Raw genomic sequence first — 23,396 nt, 5'->3', positions numbered from 1 at the left:
ATACTCGTACTCACCGCGGTCGTAGCTTCCTCCTGCACGTCACGGAGCCGTTTGATCACCCCTAGAGGATATTCTGTTTCATCAAGCGTTTGAAAGCAACACCTGATTTTCTCTCAAATATAGAATAAACAGTGATGATTCATTTTGATCAGTTTCAAGCTGCTTGTGGTTTCTTTTTCTTTTTTTCTTTCTCGTGGTGGTGGAAGGAAACAAATCTACATCTGGAAGCAGCTCCACTTGTTTTTCTGAAACACGCACACGTAAATAAAAGACAAAATAAATTGAGAATTTTTTTTACTTTATTCCAAAATGTTCAGGGTAAAAGAAACTATAAGATACAACATGTCCGTCCGACGCAAAGAGGGAAATGAACGGAAAAAGAAAAACGTCCACACCGGCTCCGAGCTGTTGTTTTGTCCCAGCGAGTCGAACTAGTACTCAAAATATGAACTTCTCCATTTTTTATTTTTTTTTAAGCAATCAAATCTTTTTATTTTAATCAAACTGTTTTCGGGTCGAATTTCTTGTTTTTGCAAAACAACAACATCCAGCTTCTCTTCGTCTCGCGTCTTAAATTATTTATTTTTTTTATTGACTATTTAATAATCTGTGGGCCCACCCCCCCCCCCAAAAAAAATAAAAATACGATCAGACACAGTAAGGCACTTGCTCGACAATAAACCCGACCGGACAGCTTCCAAAAGATGAACAGAACTTATTTTATTTTACAATCAGCAAAAAAAAAAAAAAAAAAAAAAAAGCAGTGCAACCACCCCGCAAATCAACAACGCTGCTGCAGGTGTGAACAAAAAACGGGTTGTTTAAAGACGGGCTTTCTCACCGTCAGAGCGGGGAATAATGTCTGAATACAAAACAACCTAAAGCAGGGTGGAGGATCTGCCGCCGCCCTAGAGGCCGAGAGGAGGAACTGCGAGTCCGGTTTACAAATGTCATTTTCTAAAAAAAAAAAAATGTCCTGGTAAAATAACATCGGTGGTAACCGTTGTGTAGGAAGTGTTTTTTTTTATTTTTTTTATTTTTTTTTTTAATGAAGCTACTTTGACAACTCGTAAAGCAAGTATACATGACTTACAAATACTAAATGTTGATATAAAAAAAGAAAAAGGGACTGACATACAAAAGAAAAGATGGAGGGGGGGAGGGGGGGTACACGTTGGACGGCTGCCAGCTCAAAAACATTTGATTTGGTTTTTTTTGTGTTTTTTTTTAAAGGGAAATTCTTTCTTTTTTTCAGCCAGGAGTGAATATTTACTGAACATGGGGGGAAAAAAAAAAAAAAAAAAAATGTGTCGTTATTTCACAACAAACTTCGATGTGATTTTTCTCCTTCGGGAAAACGAATGAAGAGACTAGAATTTTTTTTTTTGCATATGATCGCGTCGCGCGTGTGGCATCACGATGTTGTCTTGTTAAGAAACAACTGAAACATGCCACAAACATTATTAAAAAAAGAAAGTCATGCTTCTCGTTGCCCGGAGTCGCTTCAAAAAAGGAACCCAACGGACTGAATCCCTCGGTGACTGAATTCCTGGTTGGATGCCAAAGAGAGAGGACACAAAAAAAAAAAAAAAAAAAAAATGAAGTGTGTTCAGGCCAGCTGTTTTTGCTCTTAAGGCCCCCCAAAAAATACAAGGCGACATTTTGAGGCGAGACTTTTGTTGTTGTTGTGTTCCTTGTGTTGCTCCGACGGGTCGCAGGAACGCAGCGAGGATGAAAGAAAAAAAAAAAGGGAAAACAGCGGCTCGGCTGGACATTCATCGAGTCTCATGACAGCGAGTGTTGTTGTTGTTTGTGCGAGACGGGCGATTTTATCCTTTTTCTTGATGGGAGAGACGATAACAACAACAACAACAAAAACAAACAAACAAGCGGTAACGAAGGTCTGGAGGTTTTTTTTTTGTTGTTTTTTTTTCTTTTCTACAGTTGAACTTTTAAAGAGTCTTTTAACAGAAATCAGCAACAATCCTGTTTGTTCCAGATCGTTATTGTCTTGCAGGAGGCGGGGTGGGGGGGACAAAAAAAAAAAAAAAAACTGTCTATTTGTGAACTTCACTGGTGCAGGAAACAGGAAGTGATGCAACAGGAGGAGGAAGTCCGGTTCCCCCCCCCCCCACCCCCCCCCCTCCGAAAACATTCGTGGAGAAACGGACGACAGCGGATTCATGATTGGTGAATCTGAGGAAGAAAAAGGACAAACAAACAAACAACAAAAAACAAAAACAACCTCTTGCGCCCCAGACGTCGGAGGACTAGTGGCTGACGAGGCCCTGCAGCATCATCATCAGGCGCCGCGCCCGCTTGCTGATCGGGTTGTGCGGCTCCTGCTGCAGGAAGCCGTACAGCTTCGGTCGGACCTGCGACAACACCGACGTCATGTGGTCGCGGGTCAGCGGGTCGCTGTGGTCCAGGTTCATCACCGCGTCCTCCAGGTAGCTGAGAGGTGTGGGGGGAGGGGGGGGATAGATGGGTGGGGGTTACGTTACTCTTTCAACATCAGTAGTTCTATTCAGCTTCCTGTGAACATCTGTGTCACCGTTTACTTCGGTCTAACCGTTTTTTTTTTTTGCGAAAAATGTGTTGCTCGTTAGCGTTTTATTATCTTGAGTTTAGCTTGTTTTTAAAGTGAAACCAGCTGCTCGTCGGACCGTCAACGCCGAGTTTCTCCTCTAACGCTCGGAGGGGGGAAAACATTCGCCGCGCACCGCCCGAACCGCGTCGCCGTGGCAACAGGGTTCTCACGAGCCCGAGAGAAACGTAACTCTGAACGTATTCACTCACGAAGGTCACCAGCGGCGTGACGGGACGTTCAGGTGTTGATCCTTCGGATATAAAAGCAGAACGAGGAAAACACGCAGCTGGCCGGCAGTTTGAATGTCACACGGCGTCCTTGAGCGCGTCGGCGGGCGCCTTCTGCTCTCGCCGACATATCACGGCGCAAATTGAGTTGTGCTCGCTTTCTGACCCCCCCCCCCCCCCATTAAATCGTTTTTAAAGTGGGACATCTGGTGGTCGGAGCGCTGGTTGACCCCGCCCCTCTCCCCCTCCCCCCAACAATCACGGCTCCATCAAATCCCCATCAGCACTCTTTTAACAAAAAAATAAAAAAGGGGGGGAGGGGGGGCTTTTAATGTCACTGCACGAAACGGATCAGACGCTCAACGCTTCGTCCGAGCACGTATTTAATTGTTATTCCTTCACGTTTCTCTTCACCACCAGCTAATGATCCGGCTACGATCACGCTCTTCTTCTTCTTCTTCTTTTTGATTAATGACGCCGTCTGTAGTCGCAACAGTCCCGAGCAGCGCTTTGGGGGGGAATCTTCTAATGAAATGGTTTCGGAGACAACTTCCCCTCAGAAGTGGAGAAACAGAAGGCTCCTTTATGTTGCGAGTGCGAGTTATTGGCAGATTTCTACGACCAAAACATAAATAAAAACCGAATTTGAATGATTTTGCAAATCATGTCCACCCAAATTATAATTGGAAACAGACCAAAGACAACATATCAAATGTTGAAACATTTCAAATTTGATGGTTGCGACACGTTAAAAAAAAAAAAAAAAAAGTTGTGACAAAGGCGCCGCAAAAGAAAAGCTGTGAAACGAAAAAAAAAAAAAAAAAAAAAACACCTGGTGGAACATCTCATGTCTAATTAGGTTGCCTGGCAACAGGTCAGTAACATGATAGGGTATAAAAAGAGCATTTCAAGAGTGGCAGAGTCTCCCATCGAAGACGAGGAGAGGTTCACCACTGAAAAGACTTCATGGGCAAACAGTGCAACAATTCAAGAATAATGTAAAATTACATACAAAACATAGAATTTACATAAAACGACATAAATTGCTCAGTTTCGACATTTAATAAGTTGTCTTTGTTCTATTTTCAATTATAATACGGCTTTACATAATTTGCAAATCATCGACATGCTGTTTTTATTTAAATTTTTTACGTGGCGTCACGACTTTTTTTTTTTTTACTCTGGATCGTATCCAGTCATAAGAAAAATAAGTTTTCCTGCATCCTGAAATGAAATATCAAAATAAGCAACAATGAGAATAATGTTAAAAAGTTTTTTGTTTTTTTTTGTTTGTTTTTAAATAAACCTATCCAACAACAATCCTTATTTTTTTTATTTTATTTTTTTATTGGAGACCGTGCGCACGCTTTCACGTCGATACTCAAACATCAAGTTTAATTTCTCATCATGTGGCAAAACAAAACTCCAGAGGTGAGTTTTTAATTTGCGGATCTTTGCAGAGTTGACATGAAGCTCGAGTCCGAGCATTCGCTGAGGAATGTTATGATTCTTTATATAATACTGAATAAAGAGCGTGTCAAAGTAAACCATGTGTGTGTGTGTGTGTGTGTGTGTGTGTGTGTGTGTGTGTGTCTGGACTTTTAAACATGCTGCAGCGGCAGATTTTTTTCTCGTAGTTGAATTTAATTGATTTGAGGACGAGCAGCTGTTTCACTTCAAATGCAGGAAAGTCGTATTACTTTTGTTCTTTTCTGGTATTTGCTGACATTATCAGCTTTAAAAGTTCATTTCATATCACACACACACACACACTATAATATACTTGCACTGACAGGTGTGTCTGTTAAAAGGGGGCGTGGTCAGCAGCATCGTCAGTGCATCAGACACTCTGATTGGTTTAGTTTATACGTTATGCAGCTTTACTTTGCATTCAGATTATCCAGTTAAAACTTGCTTCAGATTTATTCAAAATATAACAACAAGCAAAATGCATTTCTGTTATGAGACACAAAAAAAAAAAGAAAAAAAAAAAAAAGATGGGGAGGATACAACTGTTATCTAAAGGACTTCCTCACCTGATCTTGAGCTCGGAGCGGGTGGAGAGGTTGGAGGACAGCTGCTGGATGAGTGACAGCAGGACGGGCTGGCTGAGAGGACACGGAGGCTGACCGAACACCTGCTGGGAGTCGATGGTCTCGCATACGTACAGGACCAGGTTCAGATCGGTCGCCGACAAAGCCTGGGAGGAGGAGGAGGAGGAGAAGGAGGAGGAGAGGAAGAGGAGTTATTCTGATTTGGAGTTTTAAATTAAAATATGTCTTTTAATGCAGCAAATCTCTGAGGAATCATTTCATTGAAGTTTCTTCCTCCTTAGAAGTAGAAGAAAAAAAAAAAAAAAGACTATAACGATGAAACTGCGCATGTATTCATAAGATGTTTCCGTGTCACGTTGAGAAATTTTAATAAACATCTCGGTCTGTGATGGCGACGGGGGGAAAAAAAAGAGAAAAAAGTAGCAGTTTCAGATACAAAGCATCATGGGAAAAAAAACAAAAAAAACAGGTATAATGAATGCCTGCAGCACCGACTAATGCACTGGTGGTCCGGCAAGTGGGACTGTGGAGCAGTTGCAGCATGATGGCTTCTTATAAGGCACATCAGAGAGTGACTGCAGAGGAAGCTGCAGTGTGTGTAGTGTGTGTAGTGTGTGCAGTGTGTGCAGTGTGTGCAGTGTGTGCAGTGTGTGTTACCTGCTGGAAGGCCTGGTTGAGCTGGCCCTGCTGGAGGAGCTGCAGGATGTTGGCCTGCTGCGTCTGGTAGTCGAGGTGCGCGGTGGGCACCGGGGTGCCGGCCGCCGACCGCATGGCCTGCATGATGCTGGAGGTGACGGCCGCCTGCTGCTCCTTCATCGCCAGGCTCACCTCCCCTTTGACGATCCGCTGCACTTGGCTGAGAATAGACTCCTGCAGGCTGAATAAAAAAAAAGAAAAGAGGAAAGTATTGTCAGGCCCGCTTAAACAAACAAACAAACAAACAGAGAGCACGTCAAGGTGAAGTCCTCCGCGTTGACTCAAAATGACTCAACATGCTCAAATTTAAAAATCTCGTCACTTCCTTATTTCAAGAGGTTAAAGTTTCAGTCGGCCGACTTCTCTCCGCCCCGCCCCCGACGATCTATAAACTCTAGAGGCGATGAAATTAATTGCGGAGGGAACGGGAGACTCGATCGAATTTATGTTCTCACATCAGCCCCCAGGATTAAGCTTTGCTTGTTTTTAAATCTCCGATACCGTTAACGCTCCGACGAGGCCTCGCTTGTATCTGATAGTCACGACGTCCGCTCGGGACGTCGCTCCGTGAGGTCGGATAAAATCACTGCTGGCGAATACCGGCCGGTTTGAAGAAGTCAACGGTGGCATTGGGGGACGATTAGTACGTAAACAGAGTAGTTATAAAAGGTTGGATCATAATTTACTATTTATTTATATATAATTTAACATGATAAATATATACCTCATACATTGTATTCTGTACCATATTTATTTGATCTTATCTAGTCTTATCTTATCCAGTCTTATCTTATCCAGTCTTATCTTATCCAGTCTTATCTTGTCTAGTCTTTTCTTGTCTAGTCTTTTCTTGTCTCGTCTTTCTTTATCTGGTCTTTTCTTATCTAGTCTTATCTTATCCAGTCTTATCTTATCTAGTCTTATCTTGTCTAGTCATTTCTTATCTAGTCATTTCTTATCCAGTCTTTTCTTTATTTTATCCAGTCTTATGTTATCTAGTATTATTTATTTTATTCAGTCTTATCTCATCTAGTTTTATGTTATTTGAAAAGAAATGGAGAAAAATAAAAGATAGTTTCCCGAACAGCTCTCTAAAGGAAACGCGTCCGACGGTGTGATCGCTCCGGTACTTACTTTCCCACCATCATCTGGATCTGGTGTTGGACCTCGGCCCGGACGTTGGCTGTGATGTTGTTGGCCAGCTGATCGGTGGAGCTCTGGAAGCCGTCCATCATCTGCTGCAGCTGGCCGACGACGGGGTCTCGCATGTCCTGCTCCCGCTGCTTCCTGCTCTTCAGGTGAGCCTCGAGCTGCTGGATGTCTGGAGAGGAAAAAAAAAAAAAAAAAGTAAAAGCAAACGCATTAATACGGTGAGTAATTAATGCTGAATTGGAAAAAAGGGCCGCAGTGACGCTAATTTCCACTGAGAATCAACAACCTCTGCGGCCGGCCGTCACTGCAGAGTCGAACAGTGACAGCACACATACTCGAGTCGGTTTCCCTCCCGACCAAAATGCAATCTTCATCCCGTTTCCCTGGTTTCAACAGCAAAAGAATTTCACACTCCAATTTCATGAATTATTTTAGAACTAAAAAATACTTTTCAAAGAGCTGTTTGTTCGAGCTTTATGTTTGCACAAACTTTGTCGTGTTGGAGAACGCGAGTGTCTACGGAGAAATCGGCGACGCAGCCGGTCCATTGCTCCCCAAATTTGTTTTAATAAAACGTGCGTAACTCGGGGGTTATATCGTCCTCCTGCTCCTCAGCAGCAAGTTATAACTAATTGATTTACCCTCGTATGTATATTTGATACTATCCTATAAATGATGTATAAATACACACTGCGCCCAAAACAAAGGAGGGAAATCTGTGCTGAACACAGTAGCTTTAATGCGGAGCAGATGTTGATGTGGCTCTCGCAAAAAGGTGCAGTCCATTGTTTACGCAACTAAACCCCCAAATATGATAATGGATTAAATTTAAATTGGAGGTGAGGGTGCGGCCGGCCTCATTATTTACCGCGGGGCTAACGGCGTGCGTCTCCTCGCTGCAACGGACCCGCGATAACATCGCTAAATTTGAAAAACAAAGCTCGGGTTACCGGCTTCCAGAGAGGTGTGTGTGTGTGTGTGTGTGTGTGTGTGTGTGTGTGCGTGCGTGCGTGCGTGCGTGTGTGTGTGTGTGTGAGTGAGCGCTGTCTCCGAGTCAGCAGACTGCTTATCCACGACATCAGCGCGCCGGCTCGCTCTGAAAAGGCATCATTACAAAAGCTGTCCCTGAGATCGTTCAGAGAGACGGGAGCTTACTTAAGACTTCCAGACACACAACCCCGATTTCGTGTGTGTGCGTGTGTGAACACGATGACAACACCGATGCAAAAGTGTCTCTCGGTGACTGTTAATGAGAGCAGCTTCACGGGACGTCTGTGAATCTGAATGTCTAATAAACACGTGTGAAGTGGGCTTTCTCAGCATGTCAGTTTAAAAAAAAAAAACAAACACAACAACACAAACAAAAACACAACAACAAAAACTTAGTAAAAAGTCATTTTAAATCTCAATATCTGAGTTCGTCGTTCCAAATTCTGATTGCTGAGACGCACATCCCCACCGAGGCCGTGAGACATGCTCTCCCCCCTCTAAACCGCATGAAAACCAAAGATTCATACCATTTATAACCATGTTCCTTTTTCTTTAAAAAAAAATATTTTTTTTTAAAAATGAGCCAGCCTTTGAATTTTTATCTAAAGAATGCTTTGGTACGAGGCGACGGTCGGTGCCTTACATTCGTGCGTGCCTTGCTTGAAGCTGTCGTTGATCTGCTGGAACATGGACTGGCAGCCTCGCTCGAACACCGGCAGCACGATGCTCTGGAAGGCGTCTTTGTAGGCCGCCTGGATCGGCCCCTGCATCGCTTCGGCCGCCGCCCGGCCGATCGCGTCCGTCGTGTTCTGCGAGCACAGACGGACGATTTCAGGCGCACAGAAAAAGGTAAATGTAAACCGCCGACGGGGCGTTTAGAGTCGGATCGCCTCACCTTGGATTTGACCACCTTGCTGACGTTGTCCTTCAGCGCGATCTCCACGGCGGTCAGTTTAGCGGCGATGGTGTTGCTCAGCTGACCCGTCACCGGCTCCAGACTTTTAGAGATCGCTGGAGAGGGAGAAGAATGAAAAAGAAAAAAAGATTAGTAAGAAAGTCTTCTATAATTAGGCGCGAGGCAAAAAAAAAAAAAAAAAAAGAGAAAGAAAGAGAGACGGAAACGTCTCTCCAAAGACTATATTTTAGTGTCTCTTTAGATGAAACATTAAATAACACGGCGATTAACTGACGCACGAGCCCGGCGTGCACTTTGGAGTTTTTTGTCCATCTGTAGCAGCAAAAACTGAATTTCACGACTATCATCAGCAGATTTGCGGCATTAAATAGACCTCATATTCAGTCATCATCAAAAGGAAAATATAATGAAAATAAATTTTACTCTGGGGGGTAAAACATTACATCTGCTTCGCCTTATAATGACGACGACAACAACAAAAAAGCAAAAGTAAATTTCGAGGTGCCTGAGCTCTTTGATCTCTCCACACACAAAAAAGAACAACAACATCTGCTCCGCTTAAAACTGAAAAAAAAAAATAAACTAATCAAAAAAATACAAAGTAATGCACGGCATCTTTAGGAGCCATAATAAAAAAAAGAATCTAGGTACACTGAATACGGAGAGACTTTCCCACCAAAGAGAGCAAATCTGTTCAGTTTATTGTCCTGAAACGAGCTGCACATCTGTATGTGGGTGTTGGAAAAGACGAGAGCGGCGAGGAGCTGATGGACAGCAGCAGACCGGGGGTCACCGTACGCTCAACTGAAGCCACCGCATGCATTTAAACCTTAAAAAGCTTTTTATTGTCTTACAAGGCGGCAAAACGGCTCAACGTCGCCCTCGTCTGGAGAGGAGAGGGGCTGATTCTACAAACTGGGTCTCAGCTAGGAATCAGATAATATATATAAATGGCACAACTAAACAAATTAAAGTACATTCAAACTGATATCTTGAACCATCTAGAATATAATTACTCCTGCACATTGATGTTTAATATTTCCTGTGTTTTTCTATTTTCCCGATTTGTGGCGGGGTTTTTGGGGGTTTTTTTGCGCCTCCTTACTTTGCGGGACCGTTTTCTTCATCTCGTCGCGCAGCACTTTGTCCATCCGGTTGGTGAGAGCCGAGCTGAGGGTGTGACCGAGCTGCTGGCTCAGCTGCTCCTGGAGCTGCTGCTGGTGGTTCTGACTCTCGGCCAGAACTCGCTCCAGCCGGCGGTCTGAGGAATCGCAGCACGTCAAGGCATCAAAGAGACTCCAAAAAAAACAACTCCACAACAAAAAACCTGAAATCTGAAGCGGCTTGGAAGGATACGCTCGTGTTCCTGGTGGGTCGTCAGGACGTGTTCAACTTGCGCCATGATGGAGCTCTGCATGGTTTCGATCTGTCCGCGCAGATCGGTCAGCTCCCTCTGCTGGCTGCGCAGCAGCATCAACAACTCGTCCTGCACTTCGGCATTAAACTGCAAGCGTGAAGGGAGAGGAGACGTTAAAACGTGACTTAACTTTACCGTTAAATAAAAAAAATAAAAAAACACGGTGGCAGTTTATGCACTGAAATACATGAAAGGTGCGTTTTTAATGAAGTCACCTGAGCAGAATCTGTTTGCCTGGACTGAGACGATTCACTGCAGAGAGGAGAAACCATCTTTAAACACTCAAACCAAATGCATCGAGTGGTTCATGTAATGTCGAGTAGATTCAATGGACTCCTGCACTGCATTAATGCAAAGAGAATATTGGATTCTTTTATGGAGATGTTTTTTTTCCCTAATTGTTATAAATTCCAGGAACAAACAACAAAAAGTTTAAAGTTTGGCTTCAGCTGCTGAACTTTAATTGAATTATGCTGAACTGAGTCAAGAGAGAGCGTCTTTATGATGCTATTTGATGAGAGCACCAAAAATCTGCAGTCCAACAGTAATTTAGCAAAAATTTAATAAAAAAAAAGAAAATCACTTTCTTCAGCAGGTTGACATAAAAAAAAAATAAAAAAAAATAAAACCTGGAAACTGAAAGAAAATATCTCTCAAACAGGTTTTGACTGGTTATCCACCAAAAACAATGAATGCCTGATGTGAGTTGAGTTTCCCTCAGAAGTTCTAAGATATGTTATAAGAACTTTTTCCAGCGTCACATCCTTTCGAAATCGAACGTACCCGTCGTCCTTCTTGAGCTTCCTCTTTAGTTTCGGCGACGCTCGCGGCGACGACTTCCAGTCCTTCACCGGCAACCTGTGAGAGGAGCGGGAGCCGCAGTTTCCCGAGGACGACCCCAGACTGGCCACCTCGTCGTCTGGGTCGCTGGGACGACAACAACAACAACAACAAAAATAATCAGAACCTCATTGTTCCATAAATAAACTCCCGAATTCATGTTTGGGATGTAAGAGTTGGTTTGCGGTACCTCTGCTCGGTGCCGCCGTCCTGGCAGTCGTTCTGTGAGAGGTGGTAGGACCGCATGTGGTAAGGCGAGCTCAGGTGTCGGTCCTTCGACTCCTCTCTCGAGCTGCCATGGACACACGACATGTTAAAAAAAAAAAAAAAAAAAAAAAAAAAAAAAAAATCACAACAAGCAATTCAACACACACGAGATAAAGCAGTTAAAAAGGAGCTGTCTGCAGGGTTTTAGTGCCATCTAGTGGTGAGGTTGCAGATTGAAATTAACTAAATGCCCGTAATAGTCAGCGTTTGGTTTGGTCCCTTCTGCTCTACTGTAGAAACATGGCGGTGCATTGTGGTCCGTGGAAGAGGACCCGCTTCCTATGTAGGTATAAAAGGGCTCATTTAAGGTAAAGAAACACAATAATTCTTAGTTTCAGGTGATTATAAACTTGCCAACAGATCCACCTAAATCGTACACACGGATTCTTTTATGCCTTAAAACTTATTTTTTGGTGAATATTTTTTCACACTGCTGTTTTACTTTTGACATAAATATGTAAAAAAAAAAGAGATAAATAATCCTCATCAAAATATCCAAACTTTTGTCAGTTCTTTGTCAGATCACCGACGTACCCGTCGATGAGTATTTGACGCGTTTTACGAGCGATGACTCACCAGTCTCCGAGGCCGTTGTCCCTCAGACTGTTCCTGGTTTCTCTGGTGATGTCCGGGGCGGCCGGCCAAGGCGTGTGGCTGCCGCCGCCGCCGCCGTCCGAGGACCCTCCTCCGGCTCCGGGGTTCTCCTGGGACAGCGCGTTCTCCAGCAGAGACGGGGTGTGACTGAGTCGGGGCTCGGACTCGGCCGACCCGCCCGCCGGCCCGTCTGAGCCTCCGAGTTCGAGCTGCAACAAGCTACGACGGAAAGGATTATTATCGGGTTCATTCGAGGAACTACTCACATTTTTAGAAAAGAAACACACAAAAAAAGGCTAATTTAAAGATTAAAAAGGGTCAAATAAACTAGAGTGGAATAAGACGGATGAATCACGGATCAAGATGCTCCTTTTCCAGGTTTTTTTCTTAATGTTTTTAAGTACTCGCGACCACTTTTAAATCAACGAATTTATTTTTACGTCCTGCCGATTTGTTTCCTTTCATACAGGTGCAACAGATCAGTTATATTTCTGAAGATATTTTCTGCCTTCTGTCTCGGCGTACCTGCTGTTGTTGGCGGTGCGCGGCGAGGTCAGCAGGTGCAGAGCGGACGCGGCGGACGCCATGCTGTCCGTCTGGAGGGCGGAGAGCGGCGAGGGCTCCAGGCCGGACACGAGTCCCCGCTGGAGCTGCAGGGTCTGGGACGCGATCTCCGGCATGTCCTGGGACATGGCCGTGGAGGCCGAGGAGATGACGTCGGGGGGAGCGGGCGCGCGTCGGAGAGGCCAGCGGCGGCAGGAGGGGGGAGTCCAGGATCTGGGGGCTGTCGAGCGCCAACGGACCGGCGGGGGACGCCAAAGCCTGGAGACGGTGGGAGGAGGAGGGAGGAAATGTCTTGAAAAAAATAAAGAAGCTTTGGAGAGTGATAAAGATGTCGAGAGTGTGTCGGATCTCACCGGTACGCTCTCCAGTCCGGGCAGCAGGAGGGCCGACGCCGCTCTCGGGGTGCTGGTGGAGGCGGAGAGAGACAGACCGCCGCCGCCGTTGGTGTTGCTGCCGTCCCCCCTGTTGAGACTCTGGCTGACGTCGTCCAGAGCTCTGCACACGGCGAGACGGACAACCATGCTCACAACACAAGAGGAATACTGTGTGTGTGTGTGTGTGTGTGTGTGTGTGTGTGTGTGTGTGTGTGTGTGTGTGTGTGTGTGTGTGTGTGTGTGTTTACACGCTATAACAGACCGGTGGAGGCTGTTTGTGAAGTGAACAAAGGAAGACAGAAGATTATTTTTGGAGGGACGATCAATAAACATCCCGTGTAGGAACTTTCTGTCTTTGTCCCCGAAGTGATCGGAGCGCTGTAGAAGTAGAACTAGTGATGGGCGTTGTTGTGATTTTAATCGGTACCGATACTTATCGATTCTCTCATCGATCTCGGAGCGGCGGGCGACGGACCCGGAACAGCGGAAATAGATCCAACGTCTTAATCAGAAACGGAGTTGGTGAGATAAAAAATGTGGAGGATGTGAAGCAATAATAAATACGATTTTGTGTTTTTGGATCGCTCTGGTATTCATTGCAGAATCGTTCACGTCGGAGCTCATCGATACGACGCTTCAGGTCCCGCTTTGGAGCCGGTTAATATAACGTTTAAAAAAGGTTGAAATTGTGCCCTAAAAGTAAATCTGCGACCCGTTTTCTTCTGACAGTAAAAACTAAAAAAAAAATGCAAATAACAAGGATGCTGATGATGAAAATGTTTTCAGATTTCTTCCACAGACACTTCCCACTGCTGATCACTTTCTTTTTTGTTCTTTTTGAAAGTAAGAGCTCACCTGTTAGTTGAGTCAGAGTTGCTGCTGATGGCCGTGATGATGGTCAGACTGCTGGCGCTGCTGCCGGGAGACGCCGGCACCTGGAAGAGGGCGAGGAAACAGTGAAATGCAGTAAAACAAAAAAAAAAAGGGATTTTTAAAATCCATCTTTCAGTGTTTAGAAACTGAATACAACTACAGCGAAGAGTAGATAAATGCGAAGGGTCACATCTCAGCCAATTTCTAATGATAAAAAAAATACCTTCATGAAAAAAAGTTTTTAATATCACTTCTTCTTGTCTCGCTGCATCTCACTTTAAAAGTGAAGACTTTGTACAGTCGGTGTGTTAACAGAGTTCCCGATGTGTTGACTGCTGCTAACAGCACTTAACCGATATGTGGGAGGAGGTTTCCTATTCATTGGCGAGATGTTGCTAGGCGACAAATGTGCAACTGTGAAACTCAGGACGTGAAGCAGACGGCTCCTTTGGTTTGGTCTGCGAGAGGTCGTACCGAAGTGCTCGGTGTCATGAAGGCGTCGGGAGTCATCAGCTTGGGCATCGCTCCGCCGCCGCTCGAGTTCGACAGGAAGTCGGAGGGAGCGGGAAGCGACGGGATCTTCCGCAGGTCGGTCTGGGAGCCGCTCCCCGACTCCTTGTCGGAGCTCTGGTCGGTGAGGTGGTCCGAGAACGCGGCTGGAGACACACAAAGACACACAAAAAAACTGCTAAATGAGACACCAAATGTGAATTTAAAGTAAAAAAACAAAAAAAAAACAAGAAAAGAAAAGAAAAGAAAAGAAAAGAAAGAAAGATGATAATGAGGGAGAAAAAAATTAGAGACAAATGGGTTTGGACATTTTGAAATAAGTGTAAGATTTATAGAAATTTATGAAAGTGTTAACTTACCAAAACCATCGTGAGAATCTGAATGAGAAAGGAAGTCGACAGAGCTGGAAATCATGTTGGGCTGAAACCAGATCTGGACGTCCTGCAGACTCCTAAAACACACACACAACAAAATGAAGACTGCCGTGTGTTTTGTATTGATGATTTTTATAGTAACTGTTTCGTTATAAAGCTCTTTGAAAACCAAACAAAAACTCGGAATATTTATGTACAATAAATAAATACGACAGGGCAAGAAAAATATAACGTTTATCTGTAACATCTCCAACAAAAAACAAATCTGTGATATGAGGAAATACATGATTTAAGAATGTAAATTAAAGGTTCCCTCTTGGCAGCTTGGTGTGTTTTATTATTGACTTCTACTTCATTCACTCCACTCACGCCAACATGAGCTGAAAACTTACTTGGTGTGAACACAGTAGAGTTTAATCTGGATCCCAGACTTGGACTCAGTTGGTCCTTGAGTGCCCTCTAGAGGAGAAAAAAAAACACAAGTCGTGTTCAGTAGAGAAAAAAAAAAAAAAGAATAACACTCCGTATTTACCGTCCAGTTTTAAATGAAGGTTGAAAGCTAAAGTAAATAAATACTGTGTAAATGTGTGTGTCCACCTGTCGTCATGCTCTCGCTCTCCTCCTCGGCGGGGAGGACCTCGGTGTGTCGCAGGCGGCTGTGGGCGACATCCCGGACGCCGAAGCTGAGCACCGGGTGGGTGAGCAGGAACTCGGACACGGCCGTGAAGTTCGCCTTCCCTTTGTCCAGGTCCTGCCGCAGCTCCATCACATACAGAACCTGAGGAAAACAAAACAAGAACCACGCCGGACGAGTGTGAAAGCGAGAAACCGAGACCTCGGACCAGCGGGACGGTTTCACAGGCGGGACGGAGACGAGTTCTGGTAACTCAAACCGTCTTCTCTCCGAAGTTGAACTCCAATCTCAGTGTTTCGTATTAATGCCGAATATGTCAAAGGATTTTATGCTGAGGAGAATAAAAAAAGTTTTAGTATTTGTGCGGCTTCCTTCCCTTCTGCTCACCTTCCTCTGTACGTCGGTGAGGATCAGGTACTCGGCAGCGAGGTCCAGACTGGCCTTCAGACCCGGCAGCGCCGACGAGTTGAACGGATCCGGAGAAAACCTGCGAGGGGGAGAAGAGGGCGAAACGAGGAAGGACGTCAATAAAAAGAGCGCCAGACCATAGAAAACATGGAAATAAGAGAAATATTACATTTAATACAGATTATTAGAAAACAACCGCAGTCGGCTCAAATAAATCACGACCATGTTGTGACGGACCGAGTCACGACTCGGCATTATTAAGCACCCTCCGAAATGTTCAACCACTGGACCGATGGACCGAAAGAAAACCCACCTGATGGTCTGTAAACAGGTCCAGGAGACGGTGCACCACATCTTAAGCTCCTGGTTCTGATCCGCTCCGGTTATCAGAAACCGCCAGAAAGGAACCCTGAAAACAGGAGAAGGAAAAGAGAAGGAAGGTGAAACAAACTTTTAACGCTTCGGACGAGCGTGAAGACGCCGCGGCCTGTCGTGCGTTTTTTTTACTGACTCGGGGTCCTGACGCTTGTGGTTGTCGCAGAAAAGCAGGCAGGAGAGAGGACGCCCTCCGTGAGGCCGCAGCTCGTGAAGGCATCTGGACGTCGGAGAAAAGAAACGTGAGGAAAAACAAACAAACAAACGAACACGTGATGAAAAGGTATCGGTCCCGTTTTCATTACCGGGGTTTGTCCTGTCCTCCTTCTATGTAAATCTGCCAGAACTTGATGTATCCGTCGTGGCTGGCCGTCGCCAGCACGGTGCCGTCCGGAGACAGGGCGCCTTCGCTGACCCGCTGGACCAACACACATTTAACAACACACACACACACACACACACACACACACACACACAGTCATTAATGCCAGCAAAAACCAGAACTGACGGCTTATTTATTTTTTTTGATTGCTTGATTACATTAGCGTCCGTCTTTTTTTTTTTTTTTTTTTTTTTTTTATGTTTCGATTTTGTTTTGAAAAACAGAACTTGAAACAAATCTTGAAAAAACACATTTACATGATGTTCCCATTTTAAGCAAAGTTAGAAAAGAATAAAGTCAGAATAATTTAAGGAGTACAAACTGTGTAAATAATACATATAAAAGAGAAAAATGAATGATAAAATGTAATTTGAAAATATGAACATTGAACAGAGGAGGAGCTAAATGAAAACCAGGACGCGTAATCGATCCAAAACTTTTCTTGTTTGAGTTTTAAAACTAAAATATCTTTGATCACATCAACTGTGGGAATTTTGAGTTGTCATTCATTTTGTGGCGAGAGCTTTCGTTACTCGCAGCCTTGAAATGTTTTAAACCTTCTTCTTCGATAACAAAAACCACGTTGTTTTAAATAAAGTTTATTATTAATAATAAAGAGTTTCAGTTTCCATAATGGAACACAGTAAAATGACAATCTGACATCTGAAGTAACTTTTTTTAAATGTTTTTAATTATGTAATAATATGTTTTAATATGTGACGCTGATCCTACCTGAGTGTGACCTTTGATCGTGATGAGGCCTTCCTTCAGTTCTGTGGCGTCAAGAGGCCAACTGCTGTTGCTGGCTCTCAAGATCTCCAGGTCCCAAACTTCAGCCTGGAGGAAGAGGAGGAGGAGGAGGAGGAAGAGGAGGGAGAACATTTGAACATTTTTAGATGCAAGGAATGTGTTTATCTCCTGGTGCAGGTTGTTTATTCTGACCTCAACAGAAAAGTGCATTAATTGGATGTGTGTGTGTGTGTGTGTGTGTGTGTGTGTGTGTGTGTGTGTGTGTGTGTGTGAGTGTTCTGTCTTCTTTGTGAACTTACAAATGACTTGAATGAACTTGAGTTTGACCTATTTATCTTTTTTTTTTTTTTTTGCCTCAGATATATTATATTTGGGCTTTGGGTCTGTTTTGCAGTTTTTAAATGGAGGACAAAACATTTGACAGTAAAAAAAAAAATAGAAATTAAAAACCGCTGATACCCTGTCTTCGTGGAGGAGGGCCAACGTCTGGCTGGTGTCGTCCTGGTTCTCCTCGTTGTCGTCCAGGATGAACGGGCACCAGATGAGGCGGCGGTGGGAGTTCAGCGGAGTGTCGTCTGGCCGTCGGATGTGAACCACGATTTGATCTCTGCGTGGAGCGTGTTAAGGAGAGAAGAACAGGTCCTGGGGGGTGAAGTGGAGTACAGTTATGAGAGAGACACACACACACACACACACACACACACACACACACACACACACACACACACACACACACACACACACACACACAGAGGCCTCATGTGAGGATACAGTATCTTGCTGCCGGTGCAGGTGAGCTGCCAGACCATCAGGTTGCCCGCCTCGTCCACGCAGCCCAGCAGGGAGGAGTCCAGGTGGGCGAAGGCCAGATCGGTGACGGCCCCGGTGAACCCCTTCAGCAGCGAGCGCTCGGCGAAGCCCACGCTCAGGACGCGGATCATGGCGTGGTTGTTGGCACCTGAGAGCATTCGAGAAGATACTTTATTAATCCCTCATTAAAGCCCGTCGTTAATAAAGCGACGAGGTGCCCGTGTGGTTGCTCCACTAGATGTGTGAGCGTGACAGCGGCTGACTTTAATGGCGCCACAATAAATAACAACGGCAAGCGTGTCACAGATTAGTTAAGAGAGCTCGGAGAAAAAGTGGAGATCTGTTTGGTTTGCACTCAGGGACACGATATCTGTCAGATCAGCAAAAAAAAATACAAAAATAAAAAACGATTCTTCCTGCATCCACACTTGGTTATAGTCTCAAACAAGTTTGGTTTTTTTAAATGAAATTTATACAATAAACCAGCAGCCGGTTGAAAAGCAAAGAAAATTAAAGAGTAAAAATCAGAAAAAACAGGCAGGAAGAACGACTCCGTAGTTACCGTGCGGGATCACTACGTAAAACGCCCTCCATGATATTCTAGTTCTCATTTCCTGGCTGAAAGGATTCCAGTAACGACTCCAGCAACGACTGCGGGACTCTCACCTCGGATGGCGTAGGCCAGGAAGCTGTTGGACACGGCGATCAGCCGGCCGTAGTAATACTTGTGTTCCCAGTCGTACTTGGCGACAGGTTGAATCTTCACCTGAACCAAAACACAACGTTCATAATTTAATACACATAAAATGAGCTCAGAAAAAAGTTTATACGCGGTTTTTCCACCTCAAGAGCTAAAACATAGTCCTCAAAATTTTACTCCCATTATTATCTTCGTCATATTTAAATGTCAAAGTCATCACAGATGGAGGTTTTGATCAATACAAAAATATATATATATATTTGTTTTTTTCCCAGGTACTGACAGTCTCCAAACTCTTTTTTGGGATTTGCTTTTCTTACCTTGTTGCTGCCCCGAGCTTTGCTGTTGATGCTGGAGTCTTGACTCGCCACGATCTCCACGTTGTTGGAGGTGATGGGGATGCAGGTGGACCCGTCGTCACCGGTGAGGCAGCTGGGACAAAAGAAAATCCCAAAAAATCACAGCGCGCAGATTTTTAGTTTCTTAAAAATAAAAGTCGGTACAAATGTGACGCCGGTGACGGAGTGACCGACTCACATGATCTGAGTCTCCTGAGCGGTGCTGAGGTCCGTGGAGATGGGCCTGGTAGAGTCCGACATGGTGGACCGGTCGGTGCTGCCCAGCAGGCCGACTCCCAGCAGCCCGTTCAGCTCGCCATTGAAAGACGGCTTCCTCCGACCGTCGCTCGACTGCACATCTGAGGGAGGACGACGAAAGTAGGAGGTATTAAGAGAGACCAAAAAATTAATAAATAAATCCACAGCCTGCAGAGAGAAGTTTCTTCTGGAGGTATTTATCAAACAGCGGAATAAAAAAAAAAAAAGATTTGTGACTCAAAAATCATGCTTTGATTGTATGTTCACTTACTGGAAAACTACAAACATACTTGTTCTTGTAAATTTACATTTGATTTGATTTTAAAATAAATTCAACTGCTTTTCAATGTGCGTGGACCAGTTCTTCCATCCACTGATTGCTGGGACACTTAAAGTTATTACACTCAACAAAAAATATAAACTCAACACTTTTTCACTCTCACTTTTCATGAGTTAAGAGTAAAAACATCCAAAACTTATTTTATGCACACAAAAGGTTTATTTCTCTCAAATTGTGGTCGCAAATCTGTTTTGCACTAAATGAGCACTTCCACTTTTTGCCCAGATAATCCTAAAAACCTGACAAGTGTGGCACATCAAGGTGCTGATTAAAGAGCAGTGATTAATGCACAAGGATGGACCTACATCATTTTTGTTGAGTGTAAATTATACCTGCTCTTCATCTGTAAAACAAAATTCAATAAAAAATTTAATTGCTGTTAAATCAAGCATCGATATCGTATTAAATGTTTTGATAAAGTCGCAGATGAAGAGGTTTAATCTATTAAAAGTCTTGGAAAAAGTAAAGGAACCGTTATGTCGATTTATTCTTATTTTAAATCATATATCTCAAGTTACTGAAATTATTTATGAAAAACAGGCATTCATTTAGGGAAACTTACAGCTGTAAATGTCTACGACTTTAACTTTTCAGTGTTTGTAAAAAATGATGTTAAAACTGTTGACAAGTTCACAAGTTTCTCTCCAATGCTTTTCCAGTAGTTTTGCTGGTTTTTATTCTGATTCCTTTACTTAAGTAAAAAGTACCATTACATCTGTGTAAAAATACTCCATTACAAGTAAAAAGTCCTTCATTCAAAAGAAGAAAAAAAAAGTCCAACTTAACCACAAGAACAAAAGTAGAAGCAGCAAAATCTAGTTTAAATATGAAAGTAAAAGTCCCGGTTTGGGAAGAAAGAAAGTCTGTTTTCAATTTTTTTTTTGAACTTTTTCTCTCCCCTTTGATTTTCGGATCATGTTGAAAACGTATTGAAATGAAACCATGTGAGAAGTTTGGAGGGGGAAGAAAAAAAAAAAACCACAATTTGGTGGAGCTGTTAACGACTCAAGACGATGAGATGTGACACCGACTGTTTCTTTTTTTTTTTTTTTGTGCAAGATGTCAGAAGAAAAAGAGATTTTCATAAAACGCCGCTTTCATTTGAACGTGTCGTATTTTCTGCAGCGTTTTGTCAAATGTCACATTTTCATGTGACCGATGAATGTGATGGAGTACAAAGTGCAATAATTCCCTCTGAATAAGTACAACTACCTCAACATTGTCCTGTAATAAAATGTACTCTGTGTACTTTGTGTACTCTGTGTACTTTCCACATCTGATTACAGGAGCAGGATATTCTGCTGTTTCCTTTCACAATAACTTCCCCCAAAACAGGGGAAATAAATATATTTATAAACTCTTCGGTACAGCACTTGATCATTTGGACATTTTACAATAACCCTGAAAAGACCGACGGGGCTGAAGGTCCCTGAAAGCACCTGAAGGTCCCTGAAGGCACCAACACCACCGACCTTCTGCGCACTTTATGAAAGCTAATTGTTTAAACCAGTTAAAAATAATCCTCCATAAAGAAACACCGAAAACTGCTCAAGAGGAACACCAAATAAAACATTTAAAAAAGAGGAGCAGGTACTAAGAGAGTACACGTTTCAAATAAACTCAATGATGTCCTCCTTTTTCTTTTCTTTTTTAATGAACATTTTAATCTCCCGTCAGTCAGAGACTCTGTTAGCCTGTTAGCCTGTTAGCTCGAGCTAACGTTGAGAACGACCGGATTTACTTTTTTACCCAAATAAATAAATAAATAAATAACCTCAGTTTGCGTTTTAACGTCGAACCGGAACCGGAGTCTGAATCCGCGTGAGAACACGAGTGAGGAAATTCGCTGACATTTAAAAACGATGAAGTGACGTCTTTAGTTTGGAGGAAAAAAGAAGAAGAAGAAGAAGAAGAAGAAGAAGAAGAAGCTACCGTGGAGCTAACGGAGCTAACTTAGCTCCACTGCAGTTAGCATTAGCTCAAGCGGCGCGCTAACCCCCCCCCCCTCTCTCCCCCCTCTCTCTCTATCTCCCCCTCCTCCCCCCTCCTCCCCCCAAATTCACATTCACAATCTATTTAACCTGCTAGCCGGCTAACACTTAGCATTCCGTTAGCTCCGCTCGCGGCCTCCCCCCCCCTCCTCCTCCTCCCGGTTCTCCAACTTACCGGCGCTGTTCCCGGGACGGTCGAGCTTCAGGATGTCCCGGAGGTGCTGCGTCGCACCCTCGATGTCCATATTAGAATTGGTCGCCATGGGTGAGGGAAGAGGGGGGACACCGGGTGAGTTGAGGGGGGAGAGAGAAGAACGGCTTGTTTGGATGGCGACGCTGTTACTGTTCACCCAGAGCAACAGTCTAAACTTCCGGTTGGTCCGTGCGTGCGGAGTTCCGACCTGTCAACTGTTGTCAGGTCACTTTGGTTCCTACCTCGAAAAAAAATCCGATGCGGTTCAGAGAAACTGTACACAAACACCGCCCGTCACCGACATCTTTTAACTCATTTCTGTAGGCTGCCGTTGAACTACCCGCGCCTTTAAAAATGCATATTGCTTATTTTATATTTTAACTGTATTTGTGTTTAATCTTAGGCATTTCTTTTCTATATTTTTACATTTTCCTCTATATCTGTTTTTATGTGAAACACTGCATGTACTTCTCTTGCTGTAAAGCGCTTTGAGCTGCATGTATTGTATGGAAGGTGCTATACAAATAAAGTTCAATAGGAGCAGTAGTAGAGCGCAACTTATCAGTATATTATCTACTTGTATTTATTTTTTCATATTTATCCTTTGCGCATTGCAATTTTATCTTCCCCTTAATGTGTTCTGGCACCTATGAATATGCAACTTGAAAGAATATTTTCAGTTTTGCACGTGACACAATCCTTTCAGAGCATGTGTTACCAAATTCTTTAAACCCAACAAAAGGCAGCTGCTCAGTTCTTTCTCTGAGATTAGAACAGGAAAAGTTTGACCAAACGTTATTATCTACTATATCTATGTTGCCGTTTAAATTTCCAAATGGAAAGCAAACTGATTCACACTGAAAAAATATTTAATCTATCATTTTGTTTCGGATATTTCCAAAGCACGAGGGCCCCCCGACGCCGTCTGGTGGCAGAAAAACAAACCACACATCTAGCATGTCTTTAGGATATGATATATGATGTGTTATGAAGTGTTTCTTCAGTTAAATGTTTTGCAGTGTGTATAGTTGAACACGTATTATCAGAGTCCTTCTGCTTTCTTGTGTTTGACCACAGGGAAAATCCAGGCATCTGAAAGAAGAAATTACACCTACACATTTCTTTTTTTTTTTCCACTTCAAATTTTAGCTAAACTTTTATTGCTTTTTGGCTTTTCAATGTATTATCAACTTATTCTACAAAACTCTACAACAGCAAACTGCCGCAGCTCCTTTTTGAGGGGGAAGCGATCGGTGCGTCGACGATCACGTGATTCCCGTTGATGCTTACGACCATTTTGTGTTGCACAGAAAAAAGATCTCTCGTGTGTCGTACCCTCGTTTCAAACTCGCACGACACTCCTGAGAAGGAAAAACCCTCCCACGCACACAAGCTATAAAAGGTGACAAACCTTTTAAGAAGACTCGTTTACAGCTACGGCCGACAAACTTTGTCCCGAAATGTCCCGATAAAACATCCCCTTCATCTTCAGATTAATAATCTGACACAAAAAGCACTCGTTTATCCCAGATTTCAAACCTGTACGTCTCACTGAGGCCAGTAAAATAGCAGAAATACAGAACTTTAATAACAGTGATGAAGCAAACTGACTGTAAAAACTGCGTACTGGTCACTTCAGGCTGAAGTTTAGGTTCCTGAAAACCAAAAACAAGAGACCCCGTGTCTGATGTGCATTTAGATGAAAAGGTCATCCAAAGGTCATCCAAAAGTCACCCCCCCACCAAAAAAATCAAAATAAACACCCAAAAAAACTTTAAG

General features: G+C 43.6%; 1 protein-coding gene across 1 annotated transcript; it reads right to left on the bottom strand.

Annotated features, from left to right (window-relative positions):
• Positions 1-281: 281 nt before the first annotated feature.
• Positions 282-21,783, bottom strand: edc4 (enhancer of mRNA decapping 4). The gene is given in 31 exon segments (XM_069172785.1): positions 282-2,454; positions 4,854-5,017; positions 5,529-5,748; positions 6,702-6,888; positions 8,353-8,518; positions 8,605-8,720; positions 9,731-9,886; positions 9,982-10,129; positions 10,258-10,294; positions 10,826-10,969; positions 11,073-11,174; positions 11,726-11,962; positions 12,269-12,465; positions 12,467-12,565; positions 12,661-12,802; positions 13,537-13,616; positions 14,029-14,210; positions 14,424-14,515; positions 14,831-14,897; positions 15,036-15,216; positions 15,460-15,559; positions 15,794-15,889; positions 15,992-16,075; positions 16,161-16,273; positions 16,970-17,074; positions 17,447-17,594; positions 17,759-17,945; positions 18,464-18,563; positions 18,818-18,929; positions 19,035-19,194; positions 21,600-21,783. Coding segments are annotated over 31 exon segments (4,194 nt in total). The 5' UTR covers positions 21,688-21,783; the 3' UTR covers positions 282-2,270.
• Positions 21,784-23,396: the final 1,613 nt, after the last annotated feature.

The sequence above is a fragment of the Embiotoca jacksoni genome, unplaced genomic scaffold, assembly GCF_022577435.1.
Source record: "Embiotoca jacksoni isolate LCO1_2020_lvr unplaced genomic scaffold, fEmbJac1.0.p SCAF_55, whole genome shotgun sequence".
Classification (NCBI taxonomy): Eukaryota; Metazoa; Chordata; class Actinopteri; family Embiotocidae; genus Embiotoca; species Embiotoca jacksoni.
Note: the sequence above shows the minus strand (reverse complement) of the source record. Positions and strands in the feature narration are given on the sequence as shown.